This window comes from Rhipicephalus microplus, chromosome 10 (genome assembly GCF_043290135.1).
Source record: "Rhipicephalus microplus isolate Deutch F79 chromosome 10, USDA_Rmic, whole genome shotgun sequence".
NCBI lineage: Eukaryota > Metazoa > Arthropoda > Arachnida > Ixodida > Ixodidae > Rhipicephalus > Rhipicephalus microplus.
Genome location: NC_134709.1, coordinates 83,668,398 through 83,691,316, shown reverse-complemented (window position 1 = coordinate 83,691,316; position 22,919 = coordinate 83,668,398). Strand labels below are relative to the sequence as shown.

Below are 22,919 nucleotides of genomic sequence, written 5' to 3'. Positions count from 1 at the left end.
CCTTTTGCAGTCTTCACGCTGTTGCTTTCAATGTATGTGCATGCCCAGTATACTGGCTACTGGGATCCTGATTACCACGCACTCAGTCCAACTGTGCGCGGGTACCCGGTTGAACTGAGTGCATGGTAATCTTATTTGCAGCCATTCCAATTTGTAGGGCATGCAAGTCGTCACTGCAACCCTGACATTGCTTTGAATTTTGTTTGTTGCTGTTTGCAGCGTATCTTGCCAGACTACACAAGAGCCATTCGCCCTAGCACAATGTCATCCATGTAAACGGCACAGCTCAGGTTTGGCATGGCCTCCAGTTGTTGGATTAGTTTCTGTAGGCGGATATTGAATGAACATACAAGGCAGCATCGAGCGCTGCCTTTCAGTGGGAGGTCGTGGGGTGGTTGGTCACTGAGAACCGACCATGCCAATCTACGCACTTACGAATTCCAAGGAAATCAGGTGCATAATTGAATATGCGCTCTTTCCGCCCTACGACTGTAAGACCGCCTCGTATTGCAGAGTGCGAGATGTTGTCGAATGCTCTTTCAATGCCCAGCGCAACAAGTAAGTTGTTAAAACTACCTGGTGCAAATAAGTATTTTCTCTTCGAGCAAAAAGGCTCCTCGCCTAAATCCACAGGAAGACTGAGAACCTTAGGTATCTGCAGCTGCGACAAGCAGCACCGCTCGCTGAGCTCTGTCGTTTGGTTTCTAAATTATAATGCAAACTCTGGGATCTGGCGACACTGACTCTGGCATTGTCTCCTTCTCTAGACCAACAAAAGGCTGAAATTGGAAGTAGATTTCTCGCAAACAACTTTACAGGGGGTGTCAGCACCCTCCACACGTTGTATACAAAAGCCCTGGTGGAACTAACATCCATGAGCATGGATGAAGCGTATGGTTGTGCTCCAGTTGGTAAATGGACTCGCCTACGCTCTGAAAGTTTACATGTTGAGAAATTGCGACCAAGATGAGTTTTCGTAACCACTGAACTTCCTGGACAAGTGACATGTAGTCACCGCTGTGCTAATGTTTGCCCAATCCACTAAATTAGATAATACAGGTGCTACTAATTCAAGCCATCTTTTGCGTGCCGGTTTACAGCAAACCACTTTTCACCTTGTAGGAACTTAATGCTTTAAACTAGGCACTATGGCAAGGCTAACAGCCCGAGGAAACCTAATCTCATCAAAAATGCAAAGCCTTAGAAGTGCCACACTTAAAACGCAAGTGTAATACTAGTTCCATCACAACAGATGGAGATGAATAATATGGAACAAACTCCAACATATCATGTTTCCAGAGAAAATGGGCCTCAAAGTAGCTTTAATATACATGGGAGGTATAAGGCCTACCCAGTACCTCTAAAAGTGTGCAGACACAAGAATTTTTGTAGTTGTACACTCAAACCTCTATATAATGAACCTGGATATAATGAATAATCAATTATAACACAGTAAATGAGAAATAGTTGTCATAGGTACAGTCTCCGTCCTTTGACACAGTCCGGGGAATGCTTGTCACTTGAGCACAAACAAGAACAAAGCACTACGCATTGTTGCCTACTCACAGGAATGTCAAAGTGCTCGCGCAGGCCACGCCCCGTACGGCCTAGCACAGCAAACGAGCAAGTCTCATCAAGGAAAAGCCGCAGCTCAAAGCGCCTCCGCAGCTTGACCAGCTCCGGCAGAGGGCAGATGTCGCCTGTGCTGGCATAGATGCCCTCAACAACGATGAATCGACGTGTGACACTCGCCCTAACACAGAAGAAAAATGAGCACGTCTCAGAGACTGATGCAAAAAGTGTCTTCATTGACAGCAAAGACAAACATTGAACACCATACTGATCACATTCTATGTAGTTGTGTAGTGAATGCACTCTTCTAACCTGCATTTCTGCTTCTTTTTCTTTGCGTGATGATAGCAGCTACCGTTATTGCCGTCGACGATAAAATTTTGCGCGGTGAGAAAATAAACAAGGTCCTTTCCATAACTTGACCCGTATTTGAACTCATTCATATTTTGTCGGGCACAATTTATTGTGAAAGCTGATTTCTATAGATGCTGATGCTGTTAACCAAGGCAACAGAGGGAACAAAAGATTACTCAAGATATTGAAAGATCACTCTTCATAATGATTGCACTAAAATGCATTCTTCGACTACTTGTTGCATGGTCAGACAAAAACTTTTTTGGGGGGAAGGCCTAAAGTTACCCGAAATTTCCAATAAATCAGTCACTAGTTGGCACCAGTTTTCTCTTTTCTTGTCCTCGTTTTTTACTAAACATGTTAATTGTGCTGCAAAGCTCAAAACATAAAGACCAAAAAAAGGAGAGACAGATGAACGCCCAATAACATGTTCAGTAAACCTACGGGCTAACTCATTCAGGATAAAAGTTCTTATCCTTGTTTAATTTGTGCCTCCAAATTTTTGTAAGATAATAGATGTGCCCACTCCGTCAGCTATAACTTTCAAGGTATATATTTACGAGAGCGGGTAGGATATTTGTGCAGCTCGCGGGAATTCATGTCAACGCAAGTAGCGCAAAGGCAGGTAGCACAACACGAGCGAGGAATGAGTACGTGAGACGAACACTAACTTCAAACTAACTGACTTAGTTAATTTGAAGTTAGCACTCATCTTGTGCACTTGTTCCTCGCTCGTGTTGCTGCTCCTTGGCACTACCTGCTTTAACAATATGTATACATTTGCAATATATGTGCGTTCAGTATGCGAGTAAACCGAGTAACGCGAATTCGAAACAAAAGCTGTTCTAATGTGTTTGTAATTATTGCTGTTTCCCGCTTGTTTATGTCATGACCAGAAATCGAGATCATCAGCTGACTAGATCACCAACAGAGCAAAGCATTTCGACACCCTCCAGCGAAAAAGCGAAACTGACTCTCAAGATGGGGCGGGGCAAGAACCACCTCACAGCAGGCATGCCAATCTTCACTCACTTCTTGGGGTCGGCCATGTCCCGCTCCTGCTGCTCTAGAAGGAGACGCTCCAGGTCGCCCATGTCGTTGTGTTGGAAGTAGTAGATCTTGCTGCGTGACGCCAACAGGCCCATCTGAATGGCATAGTTCACCTCCTCGTCCCTGCAACAGGTGCATTCATGCATCCACAGAGCTTCGAACTAGGAATGGGCGAATATTTGGGCACTTCAAATATTTGAACAAGCAATACAGTAATTGGCTTCGATGCAAATTTAGATTATTCGAAATGAATGAATATAAATACTCTTGAATACATGAGCCCTAGTGAAGGTGGCTTCACTGCCGTGTAGAGATGCTATGCCACGAAACCACATAAAAAAAAAAACAATTTCTCACTACAGCAAAATTACACTTTAATGTTAATAAATGTACGGGGAGGGGGGGGGGAGAGGAGGAAGGTGTCAAAAGTTCTCAGGCCACTATCCCGTGTGTATAGCATGGGTCACTATCCCATGCTATACCAGGGGTGAGACGGCTGAAACTAAATTGGGAGCAGTTTTTGGAGCAGCAAAATTTTAATTTTGGAGCAGAATAACCTTGCTTCAGAGCAGTTAGCGGCATTTATTATGTTGTCTTGGGAGCTTAAAAATAGCAATATTTAGCAACATGGGGGCACCACTGCATATTTTAATGGGCTTATAATACACATAACAATGAAACAGATTTTGAAGGAATTTTTTTCCAAGAGGATATCACCAGATATGAACTGCACTACCTTTTTACATACCACATGACCTATGTGGCCTTCGCAACATGTTAAATAATGTTTAAAGAAGGTTTCGTTGAAAGCTATGTTCTCCGGAAACATAAAAAAAAAATGCATCACACTCAAAAACAAATTTAAAAATTGTTATTGCACAAGAATCTTGGTTACATAACAGTGGTCCTTGGCTGAAAGAAAAACCTTTTAAAAGGCAAGAAAAGCACGCTGCACTGCCATTCGCGGCCACCTCGTGCGGGACAATTTCCAAGAGTGCAGTGCGAGAGCCGAGACACCTCGCTGTATCGACCATCTCGTAAAGTACGTGCGTATGACACTAAAGATAAGAAAATGATACTAATAACCCCTCTACACGCAAGCAACCATGCATTATTAATACGGCACAAGTTGGCCAGTTCTATATATATAATATCTATAGGTCATCACCGTCGATGTAGAACTCTTGACAATACATCAACTTGCAATTGCCACTCGCGCCAAGCACTTGCGCAGTGCAGGTAAGAAAATCTGTGTCCACGCAAACAAGCGCCAAACGTGGAGAGTCAAGTTTTATTGCAAAAAAAGAAGAAAAGAAAGAAAACAAAGTCACACTGCAGCCGACTGAAACACCGATCGAGATAAGCCTAAAGCTCATGCAGCCCAGGGCCGGCACGCATGCAGCGATGCCTCTTAAAGCGCTCGTTGCAAGTTTCGATTACAAAACAGAGCAGCGGCAAATCCCCACTCAAGAAAACTGTGCCAAGTGATCGCCGACGTGCCATGAGTCACGAATAAAGTGCTGAGGTGCTTGTTAATATCATTTACAGTGATTTGAATGCACGTTCTGTCAGCACGGTCTCGCATGTAACGAAGTGTTTCTCTCTACCTGCAGATACCCATGTACAAATTTCGCGTGCGATGGCTTGTTTAAATGCAAAGTGCTATGAAAACTCATTTGTGTCTAAATAAAATAGGAGCTAATGGGCATGAACAGAGAATAGGTGGCACACCTTCTGCCGCTTAAAAATACTCTTATTTAGAACCCCTGTGCATGCACCAGAGCATCCAAGAGACCCATCGGATGCAGAGAAATGACTACGCATTCACAGTTACTCACTATCGGAAAACGCGTACCCGAAGGTGACCACACGCAGCAGCGTCGACATGAAAACCACAGCGACCGGATGAACGCGCTACGCACAACAAAAAAACCGGAGGGTCAAACCCGCTACGCCTGCCACTCAACTCGGTGGTTTTCGCTAGCTGACAGTGGCACCTGAACACACAGCTTAGCCAGTAGAAGCAGCACGCTCGATGCACGGCACCCAATATTTATGGGGTCACGCATATTTGCAAAAGTCTAGAGGATATTTTGGCAGCCCCATGAGACAAAAAAGGTGCAAAGCGAAAAAAAAAAAAGAAAGAAACAGACACACACACAACCAGGTGCGTCTTATTTGTCAAACTCGGCCTTTTTTTTCCCACTGAAACTGAGGTTGGCATAAAATTTTAGTTTTCGAGGCTGTTTTGGAGCAGTTCGCCGCAATTTTCTCGATTTTTATGCTTTTTGAGCAGCTTGGCTCAAGAAAACAAAAATGTATCAAAAATTCGCAATATGCGCAGCTGTCTAACCTCTGCTATACACATCTTGCTACTATTCAAAGTGTAATCCAAAGAAGTGACATTCATACATGCCTAGTTCCAATACTAAAAATATTGTGCAAGTTAGTTGGGTCATGATAGAAATGTCAATTTTTCTTAATAATATGTGGTATATATTACTGAAACTATTCGATACATAATTATCCAACAAAATCACTATTTATTTAGAACGTCAAACTTGCTATTTTTGCCCATCCTTCTGAAAATGTGGGCTTTGTTTACGTTTGTAGCCTGTTACATCTTCATCTACATTTGTCTCCATACTCGTTATTATACAGGTTGTTTCGAGAAGTGTCCATTCGATGCCTTCACAGTTACTTCTGTTGATCTTAAGATGGCTAAAGAGATCACTTCGGACATTAATTAAGAAAGTTAATTACCTCTTCAATTAGGATATTTAGGCAGTGATGCCAAATTGGAAAGTTGAAGTCCATCATGCGCAGAGCCCATAGCAGCTTCGAGATTTCAAAAAAAAAAAGTGGATCTGGTAATAACAGCAAAGCAAACGAATTCACGCCAATTCAGTGATGAACTCAAGACTGCAACGTGGAAAACCAGACTACCATATTCTTCTGAGATGCCCAGAATGAGTGAGTGTCGTGATATCAAACATCCACAGACTTCACTGGGTGGGTGAATGGGCTGCACCTGCAATTACAGCCCGCATGATGCACATATGTTGACAAATGCAGGAGGACTGCAACACCTCTGTAACCGCTGTCTCGAACAGTGACGTCATTTTGGTCGTCCACTTGTTGCGCTCATCGGAAGTTCAGTTTCAGCCTGGCCACCGAGCTAGGTTGAATTTCATTGCACCACAATAATTACTAGAAGCCACTTTTTAAGTAATGGGTTTTTCGCATGACGAACTTCAATTCTACCATTTGATATAACCACTTGACTCCCCTGAATAAGAAGTTCATTTCTCCTTTTGAATTACTGTCTCAAATTATTACATAATCTTAAGATGCCTGCTGCTACAGAATTAATTCTGAAGGCAACGAGCACCCTTAGTTTTGAGAATTTTGCACTCATTTTTAGCAACACCAGCTATATCTAAATTAGCAAAAATAAGCATCTAGTTCTGGCCCAACAAAACGATAGTGACTGAGCACGGACTTTCCTGCACCAAGCTGTACCGACACAGCACAGTCACCTTAATGCTCCTGGGTTCACATCAAGCACTGACAGTTCACATGTAACAAAGGGGCAGGCATAATGCTTCTACAAATTGAGACTCACGCAAATATAACGTCCCCCTGCTTTGCGTACGATGGGATGGCACTCGAGATGGTCGAAAAACCGTACGAGTAGAGGCACGCTTCCTCAACGCCCATGAACTCGGCCAAGCGGCTCTCCAGCTCCAGGTGAATGTCTGCACAGCACAGAAAAGGCCTTAGCTGTGCAGGGCCCTCGACGATCGAAGGCCCAGTCGTTTCAACTGCCCTTTGTGAACAAGTTTGCGATGGCAATGAACTTCGGAATTCATTACACCAGTTAAACGAGGCGGTATTGATACCGCGGCATTCGTTAAGAAAAAAAAAAAAGAGTAGCCGTCGTGCAAGTCCGTTTCACGAATTCCCTGCACCTGTGCCTGCGAGAGTGCCGAGTCCAAGCAGCTCGAAAACCGCATTAGACGACGCAGACGAAGCATTCGTGGCTATCTTGACGGTGCTCAACCGATACATCAGTGAACAGTTTCTGGCTGCTGCAAACTCCATGCAACGAGCGGCGCTGATTTTCAAGAATCGGAACTTTCATGTCCTGCGAGATAAGTACCTGCTGCATGACATCTGCACTTCTGTATTCGTTTCGGAACCTCGCCGCTGCTGCACTTGCTGAAACATTCCCTGCGTGACTACGGCACCCAGACCGCGCCACCACAAACCAGTTCAGGTAGTGCAAGATGAATCAAACGGACCTATAGCAGAGTGCACACTCACCCAATTACAATGAGCCCCTAATTTTAAAACAGGCGCTAAAAAGAACAAGATGTTTCGATGTACTACACTTGAACCCCACAACAGCAGAAAATTGAGACGACTTTGTTGCCACAACTAAACACTCACTAATTTCTGGTTAACACGCACAGCACAAAATGAGTTCCGGATCTCTCAACCTAGAAATGTGGTGACACAACTTTGCATCAACCAAACTTCCGAGACAGTTAGACCCCGTATCATCTAGACGTTGCAGCAATTGAAAAAATAAGCCTCGGAGGACAATGGAGGTGCACCTTCAAGAGTAGATTGCGATAGCGTACCGGGGCCCTGTCCGCGTCACCTTACCCACTGGCAGCTGAGCTTCAGCTCCTGGGGGCATGCCTTAAGTGTGCCGTAGTGAAACGTACGACTAAGCACGTAAAATTAGCCATTTTAAACTATCCTACAACACCTACTTAAAGTACAGTAGTTAAGAACCCACTACGTCACACTTATTTCTTTTGAGAATCATTTAAGGGCCCACTATGCGTCCGTGAAGAAACACGCGAGCCTTCGCAGGTGCTCACCTTGTTGATGCTTTTGCGGCTGATGATGATTAAATATGCCTTGAGTGCTCTGTAGAGGTTGGGATTCTAAAACACCCACTTGTGAAATTCAGATGCCCTGACGCCTGGCGCGATTTTGAGCTTCTGTCATGCCATATTACATGTGTTACAGAGACTCCATCTACTATGTGGCATTCATATAGTGTTTTTTTTTTTCTTTTTCCTAAAGCAGTTCCAAGCAATATGGTGAATCTGTGGTAGATCACCTGCTTGCCACATGCACAGCCCGCATTCTATTCTCACTAAAACCAAGCATCTGGTTGCTTACTTTATATGCATCTTTCTCGATTTTCCAGTCGTTGACAAGATGAAAGTTTCTGCGAAATGAGTTCTTTAAAGCTATTGAGTTAAATGTGCTCAAATGAACTTTCTGCCCACTCGAACAGCACAATGTAACGCCATAGCACAGTCGAACAGAATCAAATTGCAGGATACAAACAATGCAAGCAAGTGCAGGTGCCAACGAACCGTGTTGCAAGCCACTGCCAACAGCACTGCAGGAGCCGCATTACCGGAACTATGCAAGACCTTAGTCGTGACGTGAGGTGAAAAGTGATAGTAACTACGAGGACTACAAGCTGAAGCAAGGTGTTTTCAATGACTTGAATGAATGTGTTCCGAGCACGCATTTTGACCAGCAACACAGCGACGTGCATACCCAGAACACTGTGTAGGGCTCGAAAACTACAAGCTGAATATGCTGTATGTTATACTTACTTGCTATAAGTTATATTTTCCTAGTTGTTAACACCCTATGAAATCGTGAATCGCAACCCTGGCTCGCAAGCTCATGCTCTTGGAAACGTTACTGTGTGCTAAAGCACCTCCCACTCACCAACAGTGCCAAAGAAGCCCCGGGGCCCGCACGAACCCACACCGTAGCGCCGCAGGCCACCGATGGCAGCCTCCTGGGTGCCCTCTAGCTCAGTCAGGCCCAGGTAGTTGTGACTGGCCAGGTTCAGGCACGACCGACCATCCACCACCACAGTCCGGCCAACTTTGCTGCAGCACGTGTGGTCGCACGACCATCAGCACCCATAAGTTCTGTCCAAACTACGCACCTGGTTGGCAAACAGTAAAACTGCCCTCTACTGAACACCGAGTCTTATAGAAGTCTCGCGAAAACTAAAATACAATCATGGATCGGGACATGTAACCGGCGAAATTCACTTAACAGCTTTTGTAGCTTGGGCTGTACCATGCAAATTTTCCTTTGGGCTAGCAAGAAATATCAGTGGACCAATCACAAACATTGTCTTGAAAGAGAGCATTTCACGATAAAATTCCAACACCTAATTAACAGCTGTGGGAGTGCTATCACCCCCTAAAAAGCTATTTGGGCCTCATGGCGCACAGGTGTCTAAGGGATAGGTCACATTTAGGTTCAAAAGCCCCCGAGTGGTAGGTGGTGCGGCGCTTGCGCGGGTTTCCCATCATCACCATGGTTAGCGCAGTAGCGCCAGCAGAGCTGCCTGGTGGCAAGGCTAGATAACCACACAGAAGGCATGGGCAGGTCTCTTTTGCGTTGGGGCGGCGATCGGGACGGTTGTCTCCTGCAGGGGTTCGCGGGATACGGCGACTGAGCGTTGTGTCCTGTGGATCCCCTCGTGGTGAGTCGAACGTTGGCAGCATCCCCTTCGCATTAGTATTTTTCTGTTATGTTGACTGAGTGTGTTAGAGCATCGTATAAGGTTGTTTAGCACGTCACTAGTTACACATTTGATTCGGCTGGCGATTTAGTCATTTGTAAATTTAGTTGAATAAATCTACACGACGTTGGTTAGGTTTGACTACATCTGCTGAGTCTGTGTGTTCCAAGAGCGGTGCTTTCATTCGAGACCACACACAGCTTATATGCATACACTTTTTTTACAAACGCTCCAAATGTCTCATCAAAGAATCGCGCATGATTTACTTTTGCTAATACCAGTAGCAACAAGCTGTGATTGATAACGACTCTTTCCTTTTTTGTGGTCTGCCATGGTAGAGCAGCAGTCATGGTGCTGCTCAACTGCCGGCCTGAAGATTGCAGGTTTCATCCTGGTTGTTGAGGTCACATTTTGATGGAGACTAAATTCCAGAAGCCCGCATACTGTGCGATGTCGGCGCAACTTAAAGAACACCAGACCATCAAAATTTCCGAAACCCTCCACTAGGGCGTCTCTCATAATCACATCACGATTTTGGGACATAAAAACCCTCGCTATTATTACTATTCCATCTTTTGTGAGGCATCAACATTGCTTATTTGCAGGAAAAAAAATTCCCTGCAGGTGGCATCAGCTGACAATGCATAGGTAATGTAGAGCATATGCTATTGGGCATTTTTTTTTTGCTTGTGGCCGACTGTTCTTAAATGTCACTGCCTACACGACAAGGCCAACAGATTGCAGCAGCTTTCTGTTATGCACAAGCCACGTTTTTCTGCTTTTCTTTGTTTTTCAGGTTGACCATTGTTAAAAACAATGGAGAGTTCGAGACAATCAAATGCTGTGGTATTGTGTTGTCTCTCTGCTGCTGTCTTTCATAGAGGAGGCAGAAAGAGCCCCGCAACCGTCTTTGAACTTCATTTCCTCTCAGTCTGTTGTTGCAATGTACTGTGACAAATCAAATACGGGAACCAATCAACCACTTGGTGCGAGACACACCCCACCGAGATTTCTTGAATGTTGTCGGCAATTATTAAACAAATGGGGTCTTTTGCAATTTGGACTGCACGTGCAAGCACCAGCGATTAGTCTAGTATATACTTTCAGTGTCAAATGAAACATGAACAGCGGCAAACACAAGTGATGGTATAGAGCGCCGTCCAATCATCGCCATGAACGGGTGCGCATATGAACACAGCTACCAAACCAGACATGCGTGCCCGTCTATTGTGATTACTGGATGATGCACACCACGCTGTTGCGAATGCTTCTCACTGTTTCATTTGATGCAGACTCAAGGATTGAAACAGGACAATTAGGCGCTAAGTAACTCACATACTTTAGTTTCCACCGTGTTCAAGCCATACCACTGTAGATTCGACTTGAACGTCCCATTCACAGCCAACATCATCTTTAGAGACTGAATTCATCGCGACATGAGGCGGTTATCTCGAGCAATCGCACATGCAGTTGTTATACTCAAAAATTTGATGCCCCATTTGAATCCACGAGCAATGTAGATAGAGAGAACATATGGAGAAAGGCAGGAAGGTTAACCAGGGCTTAGCTCCGGTAGGCTACCCTGTACTGGGGAAAGGGAAGGAAAGTAATGTACATTCATGAATGCGCACTTGGCAAACTTGACTGTGAACTCGGATTTCGGCTACTAGTTGAAATCACTAAGGTGAACTCTCTATGCCACCCTGGCTCTCCTGCAAAAGGTATCCCAATTTGAAAATTTACCTCTCATAATTATGTCACATGTAAAGTGACAAACAATGCTTCTCTTTCAAGAAAAATATGGAAATGCCAAGTGACGATGTGTAACGGACCTCATTATCCCAACTGTAAGTTCCAGAAAAGGGTTCCTTTAAAAGGGTACTGACACCAAGTTTCGCAGCTGATTTTACTGTGCCATAAAAATCTTCTGTATACAGAGATGGCTCTGAGCTAGTGTGAAGCTGGGATTCGAACCCGCGACCTGCGGGTCAGCAGCCGAGTACCTTAGCCACTAGACCACCGTGGCGGGGCCTTAGAGAAAGAGGTTATGGGAGGAAAATAATAAATAAAATGAGGATACCTGGGGTTTCATATGCCAAAATCACAATCTGATAATGAGGTGTACTGTAGTGAAGGGCTTCTAAAGTTTCAACTACCTGGTGTTTTTAACATGCACTGACAATGCATCGGCCTCTGGCAATTCGCCCCCACAAAAATGTTACCAGCGTGGACGGCATCGAACCCATGACTATCACCACTCTACCACTGAGGCAGACAGGAATGAAGGCTGCAGGGATCAAGGTGCTACCAGGATTGAGCACGTGTTATTTGAAGCAACGGTTATGTGCATAGAAATGGTGTCAAACAATTTCAACTGAATGCTGCACGATTTAAGCCCACGTTTCTGACACGTGGCTGTAATAATGGCCAGACTTGTGTGCAATTAACCTTGTGATATAAAATTAATTAGATACCGATTCTTCAACAAAGTGAATACTTTCGAAACGATGTGGTGCACGCAGTTTTAACACACAATGCACATGATTCAAACCAGAAAATGTGGACTCACATCTCCTTCGAGAGTCACTACGCAACATACCTGGAGATTATCCTCGGATTGACTACATAATCGCTTGGTGGGGTGCTCGATACGAGTGGCTCCGGCCGCCATTCAGCAATGAGCTCCTCCTTTTCCTGTTAACATGACAAAAACAAAAAGCCCTGGTTGATGCTGGGAAGACTGTGTCACTTCTTATTGTCTTCATAACAATCCTTCACCAATCTTTTTATTTTACTCTGATTTCCAGCAAATCTGTTCAATCTAGCCATAATTTTTGTAGCCTACAGGTACATGGCACAGAAATTGAGTTGATCCGCGTACTCGCCCCTGCTCCAATAAAGATAAGGAAGGCAGAAGTTAGCCCAACAAATGGATGCAAAGCGTGGGCACCAAGCCAAAGACCTCTCGAGTACATATGAGAAGAGGAGACCCCTAAGCAAGGAGACACCTACAATGCAGAAGCGTGCGCTTTCTTTCAGTGCAAGGTTCTGTCTCTGAAGTTTGAACATTAGCAGTCAAGTTGCGTGTTTGGGTTGTGCTTGTGATAATATGTTGTGCACGGAACAGAAACCACAACCCGAACACCTCGATAAAGCTTCATGCAGTGGCACAGCAGGTTTGTATGTGCACGTATGTGCCGTGTGCTGATGAAGAATAAACCAACAGCCTGTGAAGTGCGGCCTCGTGAGTGGGAGACCTGTGCCTTCAGCGGCTCACAACGGTCGCGTTTGAGGTCAACCAGCGTTTGTGGCTGAGCAGGAGTTCGGCTAGGTGACTGGCCCAAGGACCAGGTGATGCATGGTTGTTCCGGCTGCTGTTCCTGAGGGCTGGGTAACAGACGAACGAGGCTAACCAACGTACCAGCTGGGCGACTAGCTCAGGGAGTAGGGGAGGTCTGCTGTTAGCGGCGCCGTCCACAGCAGTGGATTGAGTCCTCGCGGTGGGCAACGAACGAGGCCAACTGACGTTCCGGCTGGACGCCTGGTCTAGGGAGCAATGTGAGGCTGCTCCCTGGGCCATCACAATGCTGCTGGGACGAGATAAGGTGGCCGAGATCTGCAACTGCTGTGGCAAAGGGCCGGATCAAAGAGAGGACGAACCAACGTCGAATACAGCAAATAAGCCAGGCGGCGCATCATCCTCAAACGCCCGGCGTCCACGTGACTGACACAGCGAGACAACATATAGCATAAAGACTATTGCTTGGATACCTCGTGTGCCCTATGTAAATGCATGTTTGTCCATGTGTGGTATGAAGAGTTAATATAAGTGTGAGCATGTCTTTGTGCACTGGTGTACTGTCTGGTCCTTCCTGGAGTGGTCCTGCCTCAATAACATCACAGTGCTCTCCTTGAAGTAGATTTAAGTCCTGTCAAGAAGATAGATTATCGGCGTTGATGAAGCAGAAGGCAGGTTAGAGGTAATGAAAACTCCAGGATACATTGCAGTGAAACATTTGCAGTGAGATATTTACAGCATGCTGAAGCACACTGACGACGCATAGACATAGACAGAGTATTACTCTTCTACTTAACATTCTTAATTAAGTACGGGCCAAAAGCTTTGTTGCTACATACGAATAACCGAGTCTGAGTGATCGACCACCAACTTGGTGGTCGATCACTCAGATCGACCACCAGCCAAAAGTTGCATTGTACAGAGTACTACTGTACTATCCATTAAGTAATTGCAGCCTAGACTGAAGGAAAGCGAATTCCATCCAGCTTTTATCATGTTACGGCAGACAAAGAAAATTGGAGGTGACCACTGCTGGGCCACCTCAACATTCTTTTAGCCAATTTGTTTACCGTTAACTCACTCCTTACAGGGCTGCACCTAATCTTGATACTAGTGCTTTCACAGTTTCGACATGCATTTTGGCACTCTTTTTCATCATGGCCCTCTCTCTCCCTTCCTTGCACGTTTTCAGCGATTCCGCGCTGTGTGGATACATTTTACAGTTGTTTGCACATTTTTGTGCAATGTGTCCACGGGCCCATTCTCAATGAACACCCGAAGTGATAGCAAGTTTGCATCTCATGCCCGAGATATCTATGTCGAAGCCCTGGTGCCTCCACACATTGATTGATTTGTCGGGTTAACGTCCCAAAACCACCATATGATTATGAGAGACGCCGTAGTGGAGGGCTCCGGAAATTTCTACCACCTGGGGTTCTTTAACGTGCACCCAAATCTGAGCACACGGGCCTACAACATTTCCGCCTCCATCGGAGATGCCGCCGCAGCTGGGATTCGATCCCGCGACTTAGGGGTCAGCAGCCGAGCACAGCCACTAGACCACCGCGGCGGGGCCGGTGCCTCCACACCATCTCCCCACACTCAGCAAGCCAGAACCACGGTGCCGGTCATTAAAATAATGAAGAACAAGCCACCACCGTCCTTTCAAGCAGTTACGTGAAGCAAGAGGTGTTTGCCTCTCACCCATCCCCTTGCATTCAGACTGCACATTACCGTGCCACGATCTTCAACCCAAGCTTGCCACAGAAAGCAGTAGTGAAGTAACCAAAGCCACTGAGTGCTCGCACTTGGCCGTGCCCGAGACGAGCTGTTCAAGAGAAACAGTTTGCGTTCCTGAGACAAGCGCACAGTCGAAGACCGTGTGGAGAGAGAGCCGGGAAAGTAGCTGTATAGCGTACAGTGCCACTCTGCCTATTCTGCACGATTGACATACGAGCGACAGAAACTAACATCAGTGTTGTGTCTGTGGCTTAACTGGAACCTCTCAGCAATGACAATCAATATAGAAGCAACCTAGCGTCCCCTAGCTAAAGCCTAGCGATGACCCGGAAGCAACCTAGGAAGAAACTATAGCATCACCTCGCCAAGGCTTACAGACAACCTAGAACCAACCGGTATAGAGTCTTCAGAATCATCCAGATTTGCTGTTCAAGGCCTGCATGGTAAGTGCGAGCTTTGCCAATCTTGTCTCCTACGGCAGAGTAGCAGGTCGCATGTACCTGACTACATATATCTGAGCATAAGTATCTAACTTTCAGAACGATACCCAACTGCGTCCAGTATAAACCTAGAAAATGGGCATGTGCATGCATTTGACATTGAAGATCAGCCAATGCCAATTTCCTGCGCGCAGGTGTGTCGTCATACCAAGGAACATGCACAGCCTCGGTTTGTTCTCCCATTCTATGCACCCCTGTCTGTCAGTTAGCTTTCGCCAACCAACGGTGGGCAGGCCTGCCTCAAGCTTTTGTCTCATGACTCCGGTGCTGGCAAGACGAAGAGAAATGCACACGGTGCGCCACTGCTTGCTGCACGTAGGGCCAACCCCAAAGACATTGTCACGGCACACTTTCTGGGGGCAGTTGGAGCTATTACTCAAAAACCTCAATTTAACCGCGTTCAACTCCTACAAAGTCTATTTTTTTTCTAATAAATTCTCTCTTTCGTGTTTTCTTCACTCTCCAGCACATTGAGAAAGTGGACCTTTAAGATTGACACCTTGCAAAGCTCAATTGCAACAAAGAAGCGTTAAACGAACAAGCATCAAGGTTCATTAACAACCACAGCTTCTTATTGTGTAGTCAAACTGAAAGACTGCACACATGTGCAGATGCTATCGCTCGGGAGTACTTGTGGCTATTAAAGAGTGTCTAACAGCTGGCATCTACGACCTAGCATTCTGGCCGAGAGGTCAGACATCTAGAATATGGAATGCAAAAAACTTGGCTGCATCTTCAAACATATCAAATAATTTAGTGTGAGAAATTTCAAGGGCTTACTTTTATTTCTTAGATGGAATTAGACTAAATCAAATCATTAATTTAACTCAAATTACATTAATTAGAACCTATGGACAAGTAAGCCAGGGAAAGGGGATGTTACTTCAAGTAAATATAGTGTAAACATAAAGAAAGTTGAGTGGACGATAAGATAACTTGCCGCTGCTTGGGGCAAGTCATCTTGTCGTCCTCTTCACCTTTTTTTTTATGTTTACTAGAACTAACCTCCCCTGTACTTTCCCTGGCTTACTTGTCTGTCAGTTCTAATCAATGTAATTTTAAATAGTTAATAATCTTGCTAGGTAAATTTTGCCTTAAAAAGTGTAGATATTCTATGTACTCTTTTTATGTCCTCCAGAAAGATGCTAAAATTCCTGGTTGAGTAGACATAGTGTCACTAGCTACTCGTTTGTTGCCTGCCCTTTTGCGCAGCACTAGAATGAGAGAGAGAGAAAGGATAAAAAAGGAAGGAAGGGAGGTTAATGAGAAATACCAATTATGCTGTGTGCCTGACCACCTTGTCACTAATTTGTGACAGTTGCACAGGCCACTAGGAGACGCTCCACAAACTTTGCGTGAGAACTAATTTATGAACTTGGCCACTGCACAAACTGCTGGCATCACCACTCAAGTACAATTCTGCGCAGTTGTTGCTCACCTCCGCGCCCTGCGGAATTATGCAAAGCAAAATTTGCAGAACAGTTTCATTTCTGTGAAACGTGGGTTTGCGTGCTGGAATTCTTAAATGTTCACGTGTTCTCCCTGTTTATGGTTACACACAAAACACAGTCATGCAGGTCCAATAGGACGCAGCTTAATCCTTTCAAAAAAGGACATCATGCAGTTGCTCTTTAGGTATTTTTTATCAAGGTGAGGTTTGGAATTTGCATAGGTATGAAGACTCAAATGAAAAAAAATTTTTTTTTGGCTGCATAAAATGCCTCACTTCATGTAGAGTAGACAAAGTAAAGCCTCCGCATGTAACTTTTCATTCTGAGTTACAAACAAATGCATAATATAAAGCTGGCTGAAACAAGTGATTCATATTCCAATAAAACAAAGATGTATTAAATCCACTATTATTGATTTCTGGAAGTCAAACATAATTGAGAACGGACAGTTTTTTGACATGGGCTTACAGGAACGGTTGTGGCCCCAGCATATAGAAAAGTCTCGAAGTCAAAGGGCCGAAACCAAGCAAGTCAGATTTGCTGGTTAAACAATGGTGCCATGTTGGGGGCATGCAAAATGTTTAACCCAATTGTATGCAAATTGAATAGCAATGATGAATCGAATACTGTTCTAAAAGCAAGCATACCATTTTTCAGGCAGCTCACGTACATTAGTGCGACCATTTTTTAAACAACCCAAAAACTACCTAACATTCCACAGTTATGTAAACTGGGGCAAACTTGTATACAGCAGGAAGTAGAGTTTTAGGTACATTACGTAATGTAACTGCAGGTTTAAATAGAGGGTTAAGTATATTATTCAAAGTGACACTGAGTCAACAGCTCTTAAATATGCCGGCACGTCAATACTGAACAATATTCATGAGTCAACATCATCATGATTGTCATGATGGAGATAGTAGACTGATGATTCTTGTCATTCTGGCAACACTGCGGTTTTAACAAAGCATACCTGTGATGAGTCTAACATCGATAGTCTCGTTTACAAAAACCTGGGCTGCATCCATCTGCAAGCAGCCCATCTGGATATACCAATAATAAGTTAAGCGGTGATAGTAGCCACTATCTGAGCACGGAAGCATAGCCCTTTCCTTTCGACACGCCAGCACATGATGTAGCTGATGAGCCCCACATTGATCTCCTCAATGCTCAATATTGCACGCGCTTACTGTAAGACTCGCTGTCATTGATGACTAACACACTATGCAGCTAACAAAACTGAACTGTGCTCACATCGCCACTGCCACGTGAAAAAAAGTGCGCCCTGCATCTGTCTGCTGAACGAGGTGGGGTTGGAAAAGTGTAAGCACATTATATCACGCACAGAGGGTAGCCCACGTTTTATAAGTGCATGATTCCAGAATTGACTACCAACCTTTAACATTCGTTTTCCGAAAAACTAAATGACGCACAGTTGTACAATCTGGCACATATCATCAGGGTACCAAATAGAATATATGTTGGAAGTTTTAGTAAAATTGAATATAAAAAAAAATTGCTGGAGTTCCCCTTTAAAAAGTCATCTGATGGAAGAAAATTATTCCTGAAAGCACCGATCCAACGAAAACTTTCTGATATGAGACTTTTTTTTCTCGAAAGCTAGCTCATGTTACGTTGCTCCCTATTCATACTTCTGTTGCTTCTGCACTGAATACTTTAAAAGTACCTACAACTGACAAAACATGAAATGAGATGACTGCACAGATGGAAATATTGTCCCTCATAATGACTAAAACCAACCCTATTGTTTTTCATGAGAAGTGGAGCTATATTTTTATTTCTTAATTGAAAATTACAAAAATAGCTTGTGCCGCCCCGTGGTAGCTGAAGCTTCAATTATCCAAGCTGCTCTGTCACATGACCGTAAATTAGTGTAAACAGTCAACGATTTCCTTCAGATTATGAGACTGACAGGCTGCCTACTGCGCTGCCGAGGCGGACGGTCAACAATTATCTGTTAGTATTTAAATATTATTTGCTTCTTTCTAGTAAAAGGTATTACTTCATGAAAATGTACTGATAGGCCTGCGTTAGTAGTGAACAATAATGTGGCGCTGCCTTCGCATCGCGTAATGATCCCATGCTTGTCAGCACGTCTTGGGCAACTTTTCTACATGCTCATAAAACCGTGCACGCAGTTTCCGAGTCACTAAAATTTTGGAGTGACGTGGCTTTTTTACCAACACTTTGCTTCAGAAATGATGCGCAGTGACGTTTTTGGTGATTTGACTTGTATCGTGCATCAAGAGAGTAACGACGACGAGACAAGCCATGCACGACATAGGTACATCAACCTTGGGTGCAGGCGCAGGCAAAGCGGTACAAGTAAAGGGAAGCTGTATTAAGCCACATCGTCTCATTGTAATGGCTTGTTATTTTTTAAAATAGTTGTAAAGCTCAAAATAAATGTGGTTAAGCATAGGTACAGGAACTCCTGTGAAATCAGAACAGCAGCAGCATGCACAAGTCACCAGAAAGGTTACCGGCATCGCTATAAATTCTCAGCGTTGCTGGATGAAAGGGCAGGTCTGTGTTCCAAGTCTTTCAGATCGAAAAATACTACTTATAAAATATCTAGGTGTTTTTGGGAGTAACAACTGCAGCTACAAAAAGTATGCTTTCGGTCATGCCGGAAAAAACTGGGTTGAAAAAAATCATTTGTCGGTCCCTTTAAGCAAGATTTTTCACACAGCCAGAATCAAAGTGTGTGTATTCGCAGACCAGATAATGAATTAGCCTTACTGTCATGGTTTTCAAAATGTATGAAGGCTGTATATGATGACCTTCTACGCAAATGTCAGATATGAGCCCCCTAAAGTATGTCACATAAAGAGTATTTTGAAAGCACCTGTCCATCTGCATGAATGATGTGTTTGCCGCAAAACAGTATGAAAAACGCTAAAAGTGATCTTGCTATTCCGTGACACAGAACAAAACACCGTTGTCTACTTTTGATTTCACTCTGATGAAATTAACTTAGTGCATTTATGAAATTTTCATAATTACTGCACAGCATAACATAAGTGAAGAAACTCTTGCACACCGGATGCAGCTGGGGCCTCCCCTCCTGATTCGTTTGGGGGATAGCGTACAAAACATACACATGTATGCGCAAAGGTGGGCTGCTGCTACGTAAATCAAACAAAACCTTTTGTAACATTGGCTCCTGCAACAGCTCGCGGTCAAAAACTTTTCATTTCATCAAGCTCCCATCTTTCCCTGAAGTCATTAACTAGCGCAACAGGAACAAGACACGGAAACAGTGAGCAGTTTAGGATCGACCTGCACACGGCATGAACCTACAAAGAAGGCCACACTGTTTCGCAAAGAATGTTTTCGCAGTTCAAGAAAAAAAAAGGGGAAGCTTGCACCACGCCCCGCAAGGCTTGAAAACAGTAAAACTGAATGGTTCTGATGAATAATCTGGTTGCTTCTAAGATGCTAGGTTTAGCTAAATGAAACCAGGTTGTTTCTACGTCGATTCGCGATGCATAGAGATTAGAGTTAAACTACAGCAGACAGTCACTGACACAACACGTATCAACAAACTCCAAGAAAAACCTGTGCCGAAGCTAAGCATTTGCATGATTACTTGAAAGACGTGATGCAAGGTTACAACTGAGACGGAACAAGAAGAGGAAACTTCTCGGTTGTAGACGTGCGCCACGGCCACGTACAAGTAACGATGCACCAACTGGCCCAACATAACGTACTCTTAAGCATTTGCACCTCTCGTAGATCTACAGGCACATTGTTGTAGGTGCAGGCTTGCCATCATGTCTGGGCCTTGTCGTAGCAGCCGTTGCCTTTCCTTGTTACCTAGTATTCGTTCATTGTACGTACTCGGGGGGGAGGGATCTTTGGCTATCCACCGTCGCTTCACAGCTATTTGTCGTGGGCTAACCATTGTCTGCTTCATTCTTGGGGAACAAGTAGTGGGCAGTGGGATTTATTCAATTTCTGTGACACAAACTCGCTTATGATCCTGTTTTTTGGTTTGTCTGGCAAGGACGATTTGCTGAACAGCTTTGGTGTTCGAACTCGGTGCCTGTGGACAGATTCAACTCAGCACTATTTAATTCACCTTGCGCAAGTCGTGATATGTATGGCTGGCTTGAAATACCAGATATGCCAGCCACATACCCACGTTTTAAACGACCGCTCAACTGTCGCACAGCCTCGACACTTCAGTGTGCTACCCCAAAGAAAGGTCAGACAAGTCCCGGCATTACCGAGTAATGAAATCTGCGACCCACAATCGCATTGCTCGGTCACACTTGCAGTGACAGATCTGGGCCGGCCGCACACTTCACAATCTGGAGCGGCTCATCGCGCGGACATTTTGAAGGCAGTGACCTTTAACTTTCTGTCACGTTACGTACGACACGAAAGGAAAAAAAGAAACAACGAACATAACCGGGTCACGCACGAAGCGATGCGGCCACGGCCCCACACGTCAAATCGAGGTGCAGCTTCGCAGGGGATCAGCATTCATAGCGACCTGCTCCCGAAGACTTAGTTGCTCGATTATCCGATTAACCCGGCGCTTTTGCGCAGCCGATCGAAATTGTACATCGAGAGAGGTGTTAACAGACTGTCCAGCGCGCAATGTCGCTTCTGTTTGCGTGGATTGCCGGCGGCATATCGCAGGTATACGCTCACCTTTTCGGTGAGTTTCGATTTGCCGGCGTCGGCGGGCGCGCTTTTACGCAGCAGCAACCAGAGGACCCACACGAACAAGAGAGCTTCCAGCGCCAGGTGATATGCGGGAGCCTGCGAAAAACACAAAAGAAACGCGCCAGGTTTCAATCCTAAACAGTCGACTAGCAAAAGAATGATTCATCGATCAGAGATAAACAGAGTCCGGCGCCGTAACATCCGCTGAATCAACAAAAAGTGCTCGGCAGCTTTCGTTCCGCCCAAACTGGAGAAGTGCTCTGCATTAGCACACTCTACCCAAACATCGCAGACGCAATCGGCACGGGCTGTTCACACACACAAAAGTGCTCAAAGAGCGACGAAATGATCGGGGCTTTCGTTTTACCACGGATCACACACATCACGCCTACGCCGCTGACCACGCTGAATGCGTGAGCCGCACGTGTCCTTTTAAACACGAGCGCCGCCGATTCATATTATAATTCTTTTCCCCTTCCCGCCGACGTCTTGATCGCAAGACGACGTCAGAGATCGCGGGGTAACGCTGCAGAGACGAGCACGTTTTCTTTTTTCGTCGAGCGAGCTCAAGAAACGGCACAACGCAGCACGAAAAACACCGGCGCGGGGCCTGCCGTTTTCACTTACCCGCAGGAAGGCTTCGAACATTTCGTAAAGTTCCCAAGACACCGCTGCCACGGCCATCCTGTCACGATTTCTTCGAGGTTAGCCCGTGGGACGTTTTCGCCTCTGACGATGGGTTGACGGCCGGTCGTTCTTGACGAGCGCACTACGGCGGGTGTTGGTTCACGCAGCAGGCACGTCGTCGAGGCGAGGCCCGTTCACGATGGCTGGGTGCGTCGCAAATGCAGCGGCGCAGTTTTTACGACATCGGCGGCAAGCGATTTTTGGCGCTGACCTTCCGTACTATGGAAACCCCGAGATGCGGGACCGCGTGCCGAACACAGACGCCTGCCACACCGACGCCGGAGTGACGACTGGGCGAGGAGGAAAGAGGCGTGGTGGAAAGAGGGGGAAGGGTGGTGTGCGATATGGATGCGATTGGGAGCGCGTCATTTGATCCTGGTTATCGCGTGACATTCTTGCTACAGAACACCTAGAGATTCAAAGAACTCGGGCCCTCGGAAAGTTACTTTCCGCGCCATAAAGTTTTGCTCCTTTCCTTGGCAAGAACGAGCTCGCGGTTTAGATAGGTAGTACGTAGTGTTAATTGTGTACATTTTTTATAAACTCGTGTCATTTTTCTGGAGTGCACTCCAGAAAAATGTCACGGGCATAGGATTTCTCGTGTGCACCATGGCAAAGTGCACTATGTAAAAACTTACTTTCAGTTAAAATACCATGGTTAGACTGACTGCAACCACGTGTTTACTTGTATGACAATAGAACAACTGAAAATGGTTTGATTTTAGTTTATCCGCCTGAATCAAGCGGCATGCAGCAATGCAACAGTGCCCAACAAATTTTGCGTTTCAGCAGCTTGCTGAAAAAAAAAAAAACGCGTCACGCTGTGAGGCATTTCAGTTATCCTGATCATACCACTAAACGAAATAAATAGTGTCTAACTTCAAAGGTAAGAAAGGACGCCTGTAGAACAGCTTCAACTTCACACGTCATGTAACACGACCATAGAGCTTCCTGAAACTCGACTCATACGCCTTTTAAATTTTCCTGCC

At 45.1% G+C, this 22,919-nt stretch overlaps 1 protein-coding gene across 1 annotated transcript in view; it reads right to left on the bottom strand.

Moving 5' to 3' along the window:
- Spt-I (serine palmitoyltransferase subunit I) overlaps positions 1-22,117 on the bottom strand; it is a 36,779-nt gene extending 14,662 nt beyond the window's left edge. Inside the window, exons 1-7 of the mRNA XM_037432408.2 lie at positions 21,871-22,117; positions 21,229-21,339; positions 12,156-12,250; positions 8,743-8,909; positions 6,602-6,734; positions 2,959-3,099; positions 1,567-1,753 (exon numbers count right to left, since the gene is read on the bottom strand). Coding sequence (XP_037288305.2) covers positions 1,567-1,753; positions 2,959-3,099; positions 6,602-6,734; positions 8,743-8,909; positions 12,156-12,250; positions 21,229-21,339; positions 21,871-21,927 — 891 coding nt within the window. The 5' untranslated portion in view covers positions 21,928-22,117. The remainder of the gene's footprint in view (positions 1-1,566; positions 1,754-2,958; positions 3,100-6,601; positions 6,735-8,742; positions 8,910-12,155; positions 12,251-21,228; positions 21,340-21,870) is intronic.
- Between the last annotated feature and the right edge of the window lie 802 nt (positions 22,118-22,919).